This window comes from Eubalaena glacialis, chromosome 7 (assembly GCF_028564815.1).
Source record: "Eubalaena glacialis isolate mEubGla1 chromosome 7, mEubGla1.1.hap2.+ XY, whole genome shotgun sequence".
NCBI classification, from domain to species: domain Eukaryota; kingdom Metazoa; phylum Chordata; class Mammalia; order Artiodactyla; family Balaenidae; genus Eubalaena; species Eubalaena glacialis.
Genome location: NC_083722.1, coordinates 81,078,416 through 81,093,866, shown reverse-complemented (window position 1 = coordinate 81,093,866; position 15,451 = coordinate 81,078,416). Strand labels below are relative to the sequence as shown.

The window sequence follows — 15,451 nt, the reverse complement described above, 5'->3', positions numbered from 1 at the left end:
CAGTATGTATGGAAACACAAAAGACCCTGAATAACCAAAGCGATCTTGAGAAAGAAAAACGGAGCTGGAGGAATCAGGCTCCCTGACTTCAGACTATACTACAAAGCTACAGTAATCAAGACAGTATGGTACTGGCACAAAAACAGAAATATAGATCAGTGGAAAGGATAGAAAGCCCAGAGATAAACCCACACACATATGGTCACCTTATATTTGATAAGGGAGGCAAGAATATACAGTGGAGAAAAGACAGCCTCTTCAATAAGTGGTGCTGGGAAGCCTGGAGAGCTACATGTAAAAGAATGAAATTAGAACACTACGTAATGCCATACACAAAAATAAACTCCAGATGGATTAAAGACTTAAATGTACGACCAAACACTATAAAACTCTTCGAGGAAAACATAGGCAGAACACTCTATGATGTAAATCACAGAAAGATCCTTTTTGACCCACCTCCTAGAGAAATGGAAATAAAACCAAAAATAAACAAATGGGACCTAATGAAACTTAAAAGCTTTTGCACAGCAAAGGAAACCATAAACAAGACGAAAAGACAACCCTCAGAATGGAAGAAAATATTTGCAAATGAAGCAACTGACAAAGGATTAATCTCCAAAATATACAAGCAGCTCCTGCAGCTCAATATCAAAAAAACAAACAACCCAATCCAAAAATGGGCAGAAGACCTAAATAGACATTTCTCCAAAGAAGATATACAGATTGCCAACAAACACATGAAAGGATGCTCAACATCACTAATCATTAGAGAAATGCAAATCAAAACTACAATGAGGTATCACCTCACACTGGTCAGAATGGTCATCATCAAAAAATCTACAAACAATAAATGCTGGAGAGGGTGTGGAGAAAAGGGAACCCTCTTGCACTGTTGGCAGGAATGTAAATTGATACAGCCACTGTGGAGAACAGTATGGAGGTTCCTTAAAAAACTAAAAATAGATCCACCATATGACTCAGCAATCCCACTACTGGGCATATACCCTGAGAAAACCAGAATTCAAAAAGAGTCATGTACCACAATGTTCATTGCAGCTCTATTTACAATAGCCAGGACATGGAAGCAACCTAAGTGTCCATTGACAGATGAATGGATAAAGAAGTTGTCACACATATATACAATGAAATATTACTCAGCCATAAAAAGAAATGAAATTGAGTTATTTGTACTGAGGTGGATGGACCTAGAGTCTGTCATACAGAGTGAAGTAAGTCAGAAAGAGAAAAACAAATACCATATGCTAACACATATATATGGAATCTAAAAATAAAATAAAATGGTTCTGAAGATCCTAGGGGCAGGACAGGAATAATGATGCAGATGTAGAGGATGGACTTGAGGACACGGGAAGGGGGAAGGGTAAGTTGGGACGAAGTGAGAGAGTGGCATTGACATGTATACACTACCAAATGTAAAGTATATAGCTAGTGGGAAGCAGCCGCATAGCACAGGGAGATCAGCTCAGTGCTTTGTGACCACCAGAGGGGTAGGATAGGGAGGGTGGGAGGGAGACGCAAGAGGAAGGGGATATGGGGATATATATATATGTATAGCTGATTCACTTTGTTATAAAGCAGAAACTAACACAACAACGTAAAGCAATTATACTCCAATAAAGATGTTAAAAAAAAAGATACCATTAAGAAAATGAAAAGGCAAGCTACAGGCCAAGAGAATATATTTGCAAATTATCTGATAAAGGATTTGTATCCAGAATGTAAAGAACTCTTACCACTTAATGATAAAAAGGGAAATATTCCAATTTAAAAATGGATAAAAGATCTAAATAGACATTTCATCAAAAAAGAAGATATGTTAATGGATAATAAGCCCATGAAAAGATATTCAACATATTTGTGTTTAGGGAAATGCAAATTAAAACCACAATGAGATACCACTATATGCCCATTCAAATACCTCGAATAAAAAGGATAGACAATACCAAGTGTTGGCAAGGATGTGGAGAAATTGAAACGCTTATGTTTTTCTGGTAGAAATGTAAAATCTTTCAGCCACTTTGGAAAACAGTTTGACAGTTTCTTAAAAGGTCAAACATACACTTATCATTTATCCCAGCAATTCCTACCAATGAGAAATGAAAATGTATGTTCATCCAAAGATTTGCACACAAATGTTCATGGAAGGATTATTCATAATAGCCCCGAACTGAAAGCAATCCAAATGTCCATCAACTTGTGAATGAATAAACCAAATATGATATATCCATATAATGGAAGACTATCCATCAGTAAAAAGGAATGAACTTCTGTCACATACTACATATAGATGAACCTCAAACACATTATTAAGTGAAAGAAGCCAGACACAAAAGACCACATAATACATGATTCCATTTATATGAAATTTTCAGAAGTTGTAAACCTATAGAGACCAAAAGCAAATCAGTGGTTGCCTAGGACTGGAGGTGGGAGTGAGGATTGACTGTATATGAGGTCAAGGGAACTTTTTGCAGTGATGGAAATTTTTTAGAACTGGATCTTGGTAATGGTTGCACAACTGTATAAATTTACTAAAAAACCCATTGAATTGTATACTTTAAAATGGTGAATTCTATAGTATGTAAATTATACCTGTAAAAAGCTATTTGAAAAAAGATGTACATTTTATTAGTTAGGATCTAATGGAAGCAGAACCAGTAGATTATATATATACCCTATATGTATCCATTGTTTGTATGTTTATATATAGGGTTTCTTACAGGGAACTGGCTTATGTAACTGTGGGGGCTCGTGAAGCAAGTCCACAATCTGTAGCGGCAGGCTGTCAGGAAGGAAAGAGCCAGAGAGGGGAGAGCACCTGTACACCTAGCTGCTGTTTGGAGTCTAACTCAGGGCATGTCTAAAACTTTTTTAAAGGACTTCCACTGATTGAGTGAGGCCCACACAGATAACCTCCCTAGATTAACATCAATTTACAGGGGTCTTGAATTACATCTGGAAAATCTCTTCACAGCAGCCCTAGATTAGTGTTTGATTGAGTAACTGGGAGAAGGTGAGTGCATGATATAATACTGTCCTCCGTTCAGTTCTGTAGTTTAGCCTAACCAAATTGACATGTCAAAAAACCATCACAGGAAGACAAATATCATATGATATTGCTTATATGTGGAATCTGAAAAAATGATACAAATGAATTTATTAACAAAACAGAAATTGACTCACAGACATAGAAAACAAACTTATGGTTACCAAAGGGGAAAGGTGGGGGGAGGGATAAATTAGGAGTTTGTGGTTAAAATATACACACTACTATATATAAAATTGATAACAAATAAGGACCTACTGTATAGCATGGGAAACTATACTCAATATCTTGTAATAACCCATAATGGAAAAGTATCTTAAAAAAGAGTATATATATATATATATATATATATATATATATATATATCACTTTGCTGTACACCTGAAACTAACACAACATTGTAAATCAACTATATTTCAATAAAAATTTTTTAAAAGACACTGTGACAAAAAAATCACAAGTGTTTTGTTTTCCACAGAAAGATAGTTTGTTTTTACAAGCTAGGAGGAATTTCAATTTGTTCATTCACTGACTCAAATGACATTTTTAGAGGAACAACTGTTTGCCAGACACAATAGTGTAGACTGTACTCTCATTAAAAAAAAATTCTTTACATGCTGACTGGCACATAGAAGATGCTCAAATATTTATTGAATGAAAATGCCATTAATACACCACCAGGATTTATTTATCTACCAATTTATTTATGCACATGGTATTTGTGTAGGCTATTATCATTTAGATGGAGTATCCATTGTGCAGCCTCAAATAGCAAAGTTTCACATTTCTCTCTTCATGCATACTCAAAAAATTTACACAGCTTAATCTTCTCTGCCAAAAATTTTCTGAAAGAAGTGCTGTCTAAACAAATACTGAATAGAGAAACAAGATAAATTAAAATCTTGATTAGTTATAATATTTACAGAGAAGTCGCTAGGGGGACACTTGAAGACTTGATCCTCCTTGAGAGTGTTTATATAAATCTATTTTCCAACGGATCCAAATCTCCAGTCTTGCAGTTTTCCACAATTTGAAGATCCTGATTCCGTGCCCTTTCTAAGGGAAGACAGGTAAAAAAGTCTCATTCACCGACCCTCCATTTACTCGAGTAATGAATTATTGTTGTGACAGGTAATCCTAATCTGTGGCAGCTCAGCAACTGCCTCTCCAGGCAACATTTACCCAGTCTCTCCAGTTGCGACCGCGACAGTTTCTATGGCGACAACTTTGTTTCTACGCGGCAGGCGACTGCCCAGCTCGGCAGGACCCCGTAGGACGTAGGGCGTTCCGGAGGTTTCAACCCTTGTTTTCTCTCTTCCTTTCACCATTGGAGAAGTTCACTGAACGTTCCCCTCTTATCTGAGCAGCCGGGAAGTAGTGAAAACAATCAGAGAGGTACTTCCGTGTCCTCAGCTTTTCTCTTCACCCCTCTCCCAGGGCAGGAAATTTTGAACTGGGCGCCAGCAGAAACTGTCTTTTTCAAGGCAGGAATCTCCAAATTGTGTGGGCATCTGCAGCAAATGCAGTTGATATCACAGTTAATTATTCAGCATTTATATGACATTTTAGATTTCTTATGCACTTAGTATGCCTATTTTTGTTTGATCATAGTATGGCTTTCTAGGAAGGTAGCAAAACTAAGATACAATAGTGATGTTTAAAAATATTAATGATGTTAAAGTATCAGCTTTTTGGGGAGAGGGATTATACCTCAACAACTGGATTTTGTTGTTGTTGTGATTTGCTTCTTAGGGAAAATTTGAACTCAAAATTTTAGAACTGTACAGGTATTTAGAGAGCATCTAATCCAGTTCCTTAATTTCAGCCATGAGGAAACTGAAGCCCTCACTCACCGGGAAGTGACTGGCTTCATTTCTTCATAACAATGAATGGTAGAGCTCTAACAGGAATCCCTGCCCATTTATCTCAACTGCCATCCTTGGGAAAAAGATATAAAGAGGCCTAGAATTTTTGGTATTGATATGTAATGAATATATCGAGGCTAGCTTTTACAATAATGGCTTTACGGACTTTTTCTCCTCAGAGTATATTTTAATCTTTAGGGGACCAAGATGTCAGATACAAACAAAGCTGCCATTGCAGCAGAAAAAGAGGCTCTGAACTTGAAGTTACCTCCCATTGTTCGTCCCCCAGAAGACATAGGTGTTGACGCACCAGCACAAAGTAAGCTGCTGAGTTACAGAAGATCCAAGGAGCAGCAGAAGACAATTAATCAGTTAGTGTAAGTAGCATATTAGTAAATAATCCTTGTTTGGAATTTGAGTGAAATAATTAGTGTTTGTATTCTCATAAAAAGTTTAACTATTTAGGTTGTTCATGGTCAAAATATCATCTTCAAATTCAAGTAGGAAAACAATTGAAAAAGTAATTGTAATGATAGTAAATGTTATATAGTGCTTACAGTGTTTATTCTAAGCATTGTTTTTATTGTTTTACCTATACTTCTCACAACAACCCTGTACGATGGGTACTATTGTTATTTCTATTTATAGATGAGTAAACTGAGGTGCAGAGAAGTTAAGTAACTTGCCGAAGGTCTCACAGTTTGAGTTTAGGCCCTGACAGTCTGGTCCTAGAGTTCACATACTTTGAACACCACGCTATTCCTCCTTGTGATATATTATAACCATACTGGTCCCTGAAAGTAAAAGCAAGTAACTGGGCCTCTACAAATAGCATTGCACTGGAGCAAATACTTAATAAAATATCTTGAAACTACTTGTACTTAAAATTTTTTCTCTACAAAAGAAAATACAGTCTAACATCCTACCCTTTCCCCTCCAATTTAGTGGAAATTAAAACTAATTTAGGTACCAGCTACCAAAGGCACTGATAAGGATGGTTCAGTCAATTCAGCAGTTACTGAGAATTTCCTAGGTACCTGACTCTGCTGGGCTCTGGGGATAAAAAGAAAAAGACATTGAGCTCATCTGTAAGCTTTGAACCTAACACTGAACTATAAAACAGGGAATTTCTCTCTGGTGGATTTCTGCTTCTCTTTCTGCATTCTCTTTCCCTCTTTGGTCTGCCTCCTTTATACATATTTTTGCAACTGACTAAGTTTTACTCTTTGTTACATTGTTGATGCTCATATGGTTGCTAGTTAAAATAATTTAAGTTTTTGCTGATTTTACTTTCCTTATAATTTAACAGGTCTGTTAATCATGTAACTTCTTTAAATTTACATTATTATTAGTCTGTCAATCTTCTAATCATATTTAAATCCAAACTTATAAGGTATATTAACTAAAGGCAGTATGTGTATTGTTAGATACCCTTTACCCCTTTAATTTCTAAGACTCTAATCAATGTTTCAGTGGACTTAGAGAATAGAAAAAGGGGTTCCTTAGGAGTTACATATTGTTCTTGCTCCAAAACCTTTCATAATCTCAGAATGCCATGTTGAACTACTTGCAGTTCCATATTTTTACATTTAGTGAAAAATAAATTTCACAACTGCTCCCTGCAGTTTCCTTCACTGAAAAGTCTGTCTGAATACTTATACAATTTATTCAAGACTTAGTTTATGAATCACCTCCTCTGGAAAGCTTTCTCCTAATCCCCTTTGTGCAGCTTTAACCCTGTCTACATATTCTCTTACATCTATTTAACAGATATTAAATATCTACTGTTATCCAGACACTGTGCTTGTTACTAGAAAGACCACAGAGAACACAACAGAAAGGACTTTAGTCTTTCAGAAGCTTATATTCTGGTGGGAGGAGGCAGATAGTAAACATATTAAAAAAAAAAAAAGTATGTTAACCCTTTAGATGGTGATAGATACTATGAAGAAATAGAATAGTGAGATAGAGAGTGATAGGGAAGTTGTTTCTAGGAACATTGCAGGAAAGTCCCGTGGAGATGATAATAGAGAGATCTAAAGAATAAGAAGCTTGTCATTTAAACAAACATGAGAACACCACTGTAGCAAAGGGGATAGCAAACACGAAAGCCCTGAAATGTGAATGCTTTCAGTGTGTTCTAGGAATTGACAAAGGTCAATGTCACTGGAGTATCAGGGACCTGGGGAAGAGTATTATCAGGTGAGGTCTGTGGATAGAGCGTTCCAGGAGTAAGGTGGGATGTAAGGAGTCCTGGGCAGAACTGAGCCCTCTGCTGGGACCAGTTCCTGGGAACACTTGGCTGAGCAAAGATCGAAAATTGTTTCATAGCTTTCCAGATTCCCATGAATGAGCCACTTCTTCCTTGGCCACTACCTCCCTCTTGATTCAGACCAGCCTTTCTCTCCTTCACCGTATGTAGTCTCTTACACAGTACTTTGAAATTATCCACTTTTGTTTATTTATCTGTTTTTGATTGTTAACACAGAAAGCAAAAACAGGGAGTGAAAATGCTAGCTCTTACATTCTTCTCAGCTCTTTTTATTTATATCAGTAGGAGAAAACACACTCCAGGAAATTATTGCTACATTAAAGGGTGACATTTATATATAAAGAGCTCAAGGAAGTTAAGCATATTTATGTTGGGATCATTACAGTGCAAGATGGCTAGTGCCAACTAGCATACCAAAGTATAAGGCAAACTCCTTCAAAGTATTGATCACTGAGAGCTAGACTGCTCACGGAGAAAATGATGGATGAAGGGGAGTCTGGCCTGGGCCTTGACAATTAACAAAGAAAAGAGGAAGGAGGATATTCCAGGCACGTTTTCTACTCCATGTGAGAAAGCCTTAGGAATTTTGTTTTTAATAGATCTTTATTGGAGTATAATTGCTTCACAATACTATGTTAGCTTCTGTTGCACAACAAAGCAAATCAGCCATATGCATAGATATGTCCCCATATCCCCTTCCTCTTGAGCCTCCCTCCCATGCTCCCTATCCCACCCCTCTAGGTCATCGCAAAGCACCGAGCTGATCTCCCCTATTTTCCACCAGCCAACTATTTTACATTCAGTAGTATATGTTATGTCGATGCTACTCTCACTTAGCCCCAGCTTCGCCCTCCCACCCCATGTCCTCAAGTCCATTTTCTATGTCTATCTCTTTATTCCTGCCCTGCAACTAGGTTCATCAATACCTTTTTTTTTTTTTTAGATTCCATATATATGTGTTAGCATATGGTATTTGTTTTTCTCTTTCTGACTTACTTCACTCTGTATGACAGACTCTAGGTCCATCCACCCCACTACAAATAACTCAATTTCGTTTTTTTTTATGGCTGAGTAATATTCCATTGTATATATATGCCACATCTTCTTTATCCATTCATCTGTCGATGGACACTTAGGTTGGTTCCATGTCCTGGCTATTGTAAATAGTGCTGCAGCGAACATTGTGGTACATGTCTCTTTTTGAATTATGGTTTTCTCAGGGTATATGCCCAGTAGTGGGATTGCTGTGTCATATGGTAGTTCTAGTTTTAGTTTTTTAAAGAACCTCCATACTGTTTTCCATAGTGGTTGTATCAATTTACATTCCCACCAACAGTGCAAGAGGGTTCCCTTTTCACCACACCATTTCCAGCATTTATTGTTTCTAGATTTTTTTTTTTTAAAGTTCATTTATTTATTTTTGGCTGTGCTGGGTCTTCATTGCTGTATGCGGGCTCCTCATTGTGGTGGCTTCTCCTGTTGCGGAGCACGGGCTTCAGTAGTTGTTGCACGCGAGCTCAGTTGCTCCGCGGCATGTGGGATCCTCCCGGACCAGGGCTCGAACCCATGTCCCCTGCATTGGCAGGCAAATTCCCAACCACTGTACCACCAGGGAAGCCCTAGATTTTTTGATAATTGCCATTCTGACTGGTGTGAGTTAATACCTCATTGTAAGGAGCTTCAAGATGGCGGAAGAGTAAGACGCGGAGATCACCTTCCTCCCCACAAATACATCAGAAATACATCTACATGTGGAACAACTCCTACAGGACACCTACTGAATGCTGACAGAAGACCTCAGACCTCCCAAAAGGCAAGAAACTCCCCCACGTACCTGGGTAGGGCAAAAGAAAAAAGAAAAAACAGAGACAAAGAATAGGGACGGGACCTGCACCAGTGGGAGGGAGCTGTGAAGGAGGAAAGGTTTCCACACACTAGGAAGCCCCTTCGTGGGCGGAGACTGCGGGTGGCGGAGGGGGGAAGCTTCGGAGCCACGGAGGAGAGCACAGCAACAGGGGTGCGGAGGGCAAAGCGGAGAGGTTCCCGCACAGAGGATCAGTGCCAGCCAGCACTCACCAGCCCGAGAGGCTTGTCTGCTCACCCGCCGGGGTGGGCGGGGGCTGGGAGCTGAGGCTCAGGCTTCGGTCGGATCCCAGGGAGAGGACTGGGGTTGGCAGCGTGAACACAGCCTGAAGGGGGCTAGTGCGCCACAGCTAGCCGGGAGGGAGTCCGGGAAAAGGTCTGGAGCCGCCAAAGAGGCAAGAGGCTTTTTCTTGCCCCTGTGTTTCCTGGTGCACGAGGAGAGGGGATTCAGAGCGGCGCTTAAAGGAGCTCCAGAGACGGGCACGAGCTGCGGCTATCAGCGCGGACCCCAGAGATGGGCATGGGACGCTAAGGCTGCTGCTGCAGCCACCAAGAAGCCTGTGTGCAAGCACAGGTCACTATCCACACCTCCCCTCCTGGGAGCCTGTGCAGCCCACACTGCCAGGGTCCCGTGATACAGGGACAACTTCCCCAGGAGAACACACAGCGCTCCTCAGGCTGGTGCAATGTCATGACGGCCTCTGCTGCCGCAGGCTCTCCTCACATCCGTACCCTTCCCTCCCCTCCCACCCCCCCACCCCCGCCTGAGTGAGGCGGAGCTCCCAAATCAGCTGCTCCTTTAACCCCGTCCTGTCTGAGCAAAGAACAGACACCCTCAGGCGACCTACACGCAGAGGTGGGGCCAAATCCAAAGCTGAAACCCAGGAGCTTTGCGAACAAAGAAGAGAAAGGGAAATCTCTCCCAGCAGCCTCAGAAGCAGCGGATTAAATCTCCACAATCAACTTGATGTACCCTGCATCTGTGGAATACCTGAATAGACCACGAATCATCCCAAATTGAGGAGGTGGACTTTGGGAGCAACGATATATATATTTTTTTCCCTTTTTCTCTTTTTGTGTGTATGTGTATGCTTCTGTGTGTGATTTTGTCTGTATAGCTTTGCTTTGACCATTTGTCCTAGGGTTCTGTCTGTCCGTTTCTTTTTTTTTTTTTTTTACTTAAAAATTTTTTTTCTTAATAATTATTTTTTATTTTAATAACTATATTTTATTTTATTTTATTTTATCTTCTTCTTTCTTTCTTTCTTTTTTCTCTCCCTTTTATTCTGAGCCATGTGGATGACAGGCTGTTGGTGCTCCAGCCAGGCGTCAGGGCTGTGCCTCTGAGGTGGGACAGCCAAGTTCAGGACACTGGTACACAAGAGACCTCCCAGCTCCATGTAATATCAAACGGCGAAAATCTCCCAGAGATCTCCATCTCAACGCCAAGACCCAGCTTCACTCAATGACCAGCAAGCTACAGTACTGGACACCCCATGCCAAACAACTAGGAAGACATGAACACAACCTCATCCATTAGCAGAGAGGCTGCCTAAAATCATAATAACGCCACAGACACCCCAAAACACACCACCAGATGTGGACCTGACCACCAGAAAGGCAAGATCCAGCCTCATCCACCAGAACACAGGCACTAGTCCCCTCCACCAGGAAGCCTACACAACCCACTGTACCAACCTTAGCCACTGGGGACAAACACCAAAAACAACGGGAACTACGAACCTGCAGCCTGAGAAAAGGAGACCCCAAACATAGTAAGTTAAGGAAAATGAGAAGAGAGAGAAACACACAGCAGATGAAGGAGCAAGGCAAAAACCCACCAGACCTAACAAATGAAGAGGAAATAGGCAGTCTACCTGAAAAAGAATTCAGAATAATGATAGTAAAGATGATCCAAAATCTTGGAAATAGAATGGAGAAAATACAAGAAACGTTTAACAAGGACCTAGGAGAACTAAAGAGCAAACAAACAGTGATGAACAACACGATAAATGAAATTAAAAATTCTCTAGAAGGGATCAATAGCAGAATAACTGAGGCAAAAGAACGGATAAGTGACCTGGAAGATAAAATAGTGGAAATAACTACTGCAGAGAAGAATAAAGAAAAGAGAATGAAAAGAATTGAGGAGAGTCTCAGACCCTCTGGGACAACATTAAATGCACCAACATTCGAATTATAGGGGTCCCAGAAGAAAAAGAGAAAAAGAAAGGTACTGAGAAAATATTTGAAGAGATTATAGTTGAAAACTTCCCTAATATGGGAAAGGAAATAGTTAATCAAGTCCAGGAAGCACAGAGTCCCATACAGGATAAATCCAAGGAGAAACATGCCAAGACACATATTAATCAAGCTATCAAAAATTAAATACAAAGAAAAAATATTAAAAGCAGCAAGGGAAAAACAACAAGTAACACACAAGGGAATCCCCATAAGGTTAACAGCTGATCATTCAGCAGAAACTCTGCAAGCCAGAAAAGAGTGGCAGGACATATTTAAAGTGATGAAGGAGAAAAACCTACAACCAAGATTACTCTACCCAGCAAGGATGTCATTCAGATTTGATGGAGAAATTAAAACCTTTACAGACAAGCAAATTCTAAGAGAATCCAGCACCACCAAACCAGCTTTACAACAAATGCTAAAGGAACTTCTCTAGGCAGGAAACACAAGAGAAGGAAAAGACCTACAATAACAAACCCAAAACAATTAAGAAAATGGTAATAGGAACATACATATCGATAATTACCTTAAATGTAAATGCTCCAACCAAAAGACATAGACTGGCTGAATGGATGCAAAAACAAGACCCGTATATATGCTGTCTACAAGAGACCCACTTCAGACCTAGGGACACATGCAGACTGAAAGTGAGGGGATGGAAAAAGAAATTCCATGCAAATGGAAATCAAAAGAAAGCTGGAGTAGCAATTCTCATATCAGACAAAACTGACTTTAAAACAAAGACTATTACAAGAAACAAAGAAGGACACTACATAATGATCAAGGGATCAATCCATGAAGAAGATATAAAAATTGTAAATATTTATGCACCCAACATAGGAGCACCTCCATACATAAGGCAAATACTAACAGCCATAAAAGGGGAAATCGACAGTAACACATCATAGTAGGGGACTTTAACACCCCACTTTCACCAAAAGACAGATCATCCAAAATGAAAATAAATAAAGAAACACAAGCTTTAAATGACACATTAAACAAGATGGACTTAATTGATATTTATAGGACATTCCATCCAAAAGCAACAGAATACACATTCTTCTCAAGTGCTCATGGAACATTCTCCAGGATAGATCATATCTTGGGTCACAAATCAAGCCTTGGTAAATTTAAGAAAATTGAAGTCATATCAAGTATCTTTTCCGACCACAATGCTATGAGACTAGATATCAATTACAGGAAAAAATCTGTAAAAAATACAAACACATGGAGGCTAAACAATACACTACTTAATAACCAAGAGATCACTGAAGAAATCAAAGAGGAAATCAGAAAATACCTAGAAACAAATGACAATGAAAACACGACGACCCAAAAACTATGGGCTGCAACAAAAGCAGTTCTAAGAGGGAAGTTTATAGCAATACAGTCCAACCTTAAGAAACAAGAAATATCTCAAATAAACAACCTAACTTTACACCTAAAGCAATTAGAGAAAGAAGAACAAAAAAACCCCAAAGTTAGCAGAAGGAAAGAAATCATAAAGATCAGATCAGAAATTAATGAAAAAGAAATGAAGGAAATGATAGCAAAGATCAATAAAACTAAAAGCTGGTTCTTTGAGAAGATAAACGAAATTGATAAACCATTAGTCAGACTCATCAAAAAAAAAAGGAAGAAGACTCAGATCAATAGAATTAGAAATGAAAAAGGAGAAGTAACAACTGACACTGCAGAAATACAAAGGATCATGAGAGATTACTACAAGCAACTCTATGCCAATAAAATGGACAACCTGGAAGAAATGGACAAATTCTTAGAAATGCACAACCTTCCAAGACTGAACCAGGAAGAAACAGAAAATATGAACAGACCAATCAGAAGCACTGAAATTGAAACTGTGATAAAAAATCTTCCAACAAATGAAAGCCCAGGACCAGATGGCTTCACAGGTGAATTCTATCAAACATTGAAAGAAGAGCTAAGACCTATCCTTCTCAAACTCTTCCAAAAAGAGCAGAGGGAGGAACACTCCCAAACTCATTCTATGAGGCCATCAAAAATATCTAGGAATAAACCTACCTAAGAGACAAACGACCTATATGAAGAAAACTATAAGACACTGATGAAAGAAATTAAAGATGATACAAATAGATGGAGAGATATACCATATTCTTGGATTGGAAGAATCAACATTGTGAAAATGACTATACTACCCAAAGCAATCTACAGATTCAATACAATTCCTGTCAAACTACCACTGGCATTTTTCACAGAACTAGAACAAAAAATTTCACAATTTGTATGGAAACACAAAAGACCCCGAATAGCCAAAGCAATCTTGAGAACGAAAAATGGAGCTGGAGGAATCAGGCTCCCTGACTTCAGACTATACTACAAAGCTACAGTAATCAAGACAGTATGGTACTGGCACAAAAACAGAAATATAGATCAATGGAAAAGGATAGAAAGCCCAGAGATAAACCCATGCACATATGGTCACCTTATCTTTGATAAAGGAGGCAAGAATATACAGTGGAGAAAAGACAGCCTCTTCAATAAATGATGCTGGGAAAACTGGACAGCTACATGTAAAAGAATGAAATTAGAACACTCCGTAACACAATACACAAAAATAAACTCCAAATGGATTAAAGACCTAAATGTAAGGCCAGACACTGTCAAACTGTTAGAGGAAAACATAGGCAGAACACTCTATGACATAAATCACAGAAAGATCCTTTTAGACCCACCTCCTAGAGAAGTGGAAATAAAAACAAAAGTAAACAAATGGGACCTAATGAAACTTGAAAGCTTTTGCACAGCAAAAGAAACCATGAACAAGACGAAAAGACAACCCTCAGAATGGGATAAAATATTTGCAAATGAAGCAACTGACAAAGGATTAATCTCCAAAATTTACAAGCAGCTCATGCAGCTCAATATCAAAAAAAGAAACAACCCAATCCAAAAATGGGCAGAAGACCTAAATAGACATTTCTCCAAAGAAGATATACAGATTGCCAACAAACACATGAAAGAATGCTCAACATCATTAATCATTAGAGAAATGCAAATCAAAACTACAATGAGATATCATCTCACACCAGTCAGAATGGCCATCATCAAAAAATCTACAAACAATAAATGCTGGAGAGGGTGTGGAGAAAAGGGAACCCTCTTGCACTGTTGGTGGGAATGTAAATTGATACAGCCACTATGGAGAACAATATAGAGGTTCCTTAAAAAACTAAAAATAGAACTACCATATGACCCAGCAATCCCACTACTGGGCATATACCCTGAGAAAACCATAATTCAAAAAGAGTAATGGCACGCACATATGGTCACCGTATCTTTGATAAAGGAGGCAAGCATATACAGTGGAGAAAAGACAGCCTCTTCAATAAGTGGTGCTGGGAAAATTGGACAGGTACATGTAAAAGTATGAAATTAGAACACTCCCTGACACCATACACAAAAATAAACTCAAAATGGATTAAAGACCTAAGTGTAAGGCCAGACACTATCAAACTCTTAGAGGAAAACATAGGCAGAACACTCTATGACATAAATCACAGCAAGATCCTTTTTGACCCAGGTCCTAGAGAAATGGAAATAAAAACACAAATAAACAAATGGGACCTAATGAAACTGAAAAGCTTTTGCACAGCAAAGGAAACCATCAACAAGACCAAAAGACAACCCTCAGAATGGGAGAAAATATTTGCAAATGAAGCAACTGACAAAGGATTAATCTCGAAGATTTACAAGCAGCTCATGCAGCTCAATAACAAAAAAACGAACAACCCAATCCAAAAATGGGCAGAAGACCTAAATAGACATTTCTCCAAAGAAGATATACAGATTGCCAACAGACACATGAAAGAATGCTCAACATCATTAATCATTAGAGAAATGCAAATCAAAACTACAATGAGGTATCATCTCACACTGGTCAGAATGGCCATCATCAAAAAAATCTAGAAACAATAAATGCTGGAGAGGGTGTGGAGAAAAGGGAACCCTCTTGCACTGTTGGTGGGAATGTAAATTGATACAGCCACTATGGAGAACAGTATGGAGGTTCCTTAAAAAACTAAAAATAGAACTACCATACGACCCAGCAATCCCACTACTGGGCGTATACCCTGAGAAAACTGTAATTCAGAAAGAGTC

At 38.9% G+C, this 15,451-nt stretch overlaps 1 protein-coding gene across 1 annotated transcript in view; it reads left to right on the top strand.

Moving 5' to 3' along the window:
• The first annotated feature begins 5,139 nt into the window (after positions 1-5,139).
• The window catches only part of DNAH12 (dynein axonemal heavy chain 12), a 220,147-nt gene continuing 209,835 nt past the window's right edge, over positions 5,140-15,451 (top strand). The window contains exon 1 of the mRNA XM_061195447.1: positions 5,140-5,309. Coding sequence (XP_061051430.1) covers positions 5,140-5,309 — 170 coding nt within the window. The remainder of the gene's footprint in view (positions 5,310-15,451) is intronic.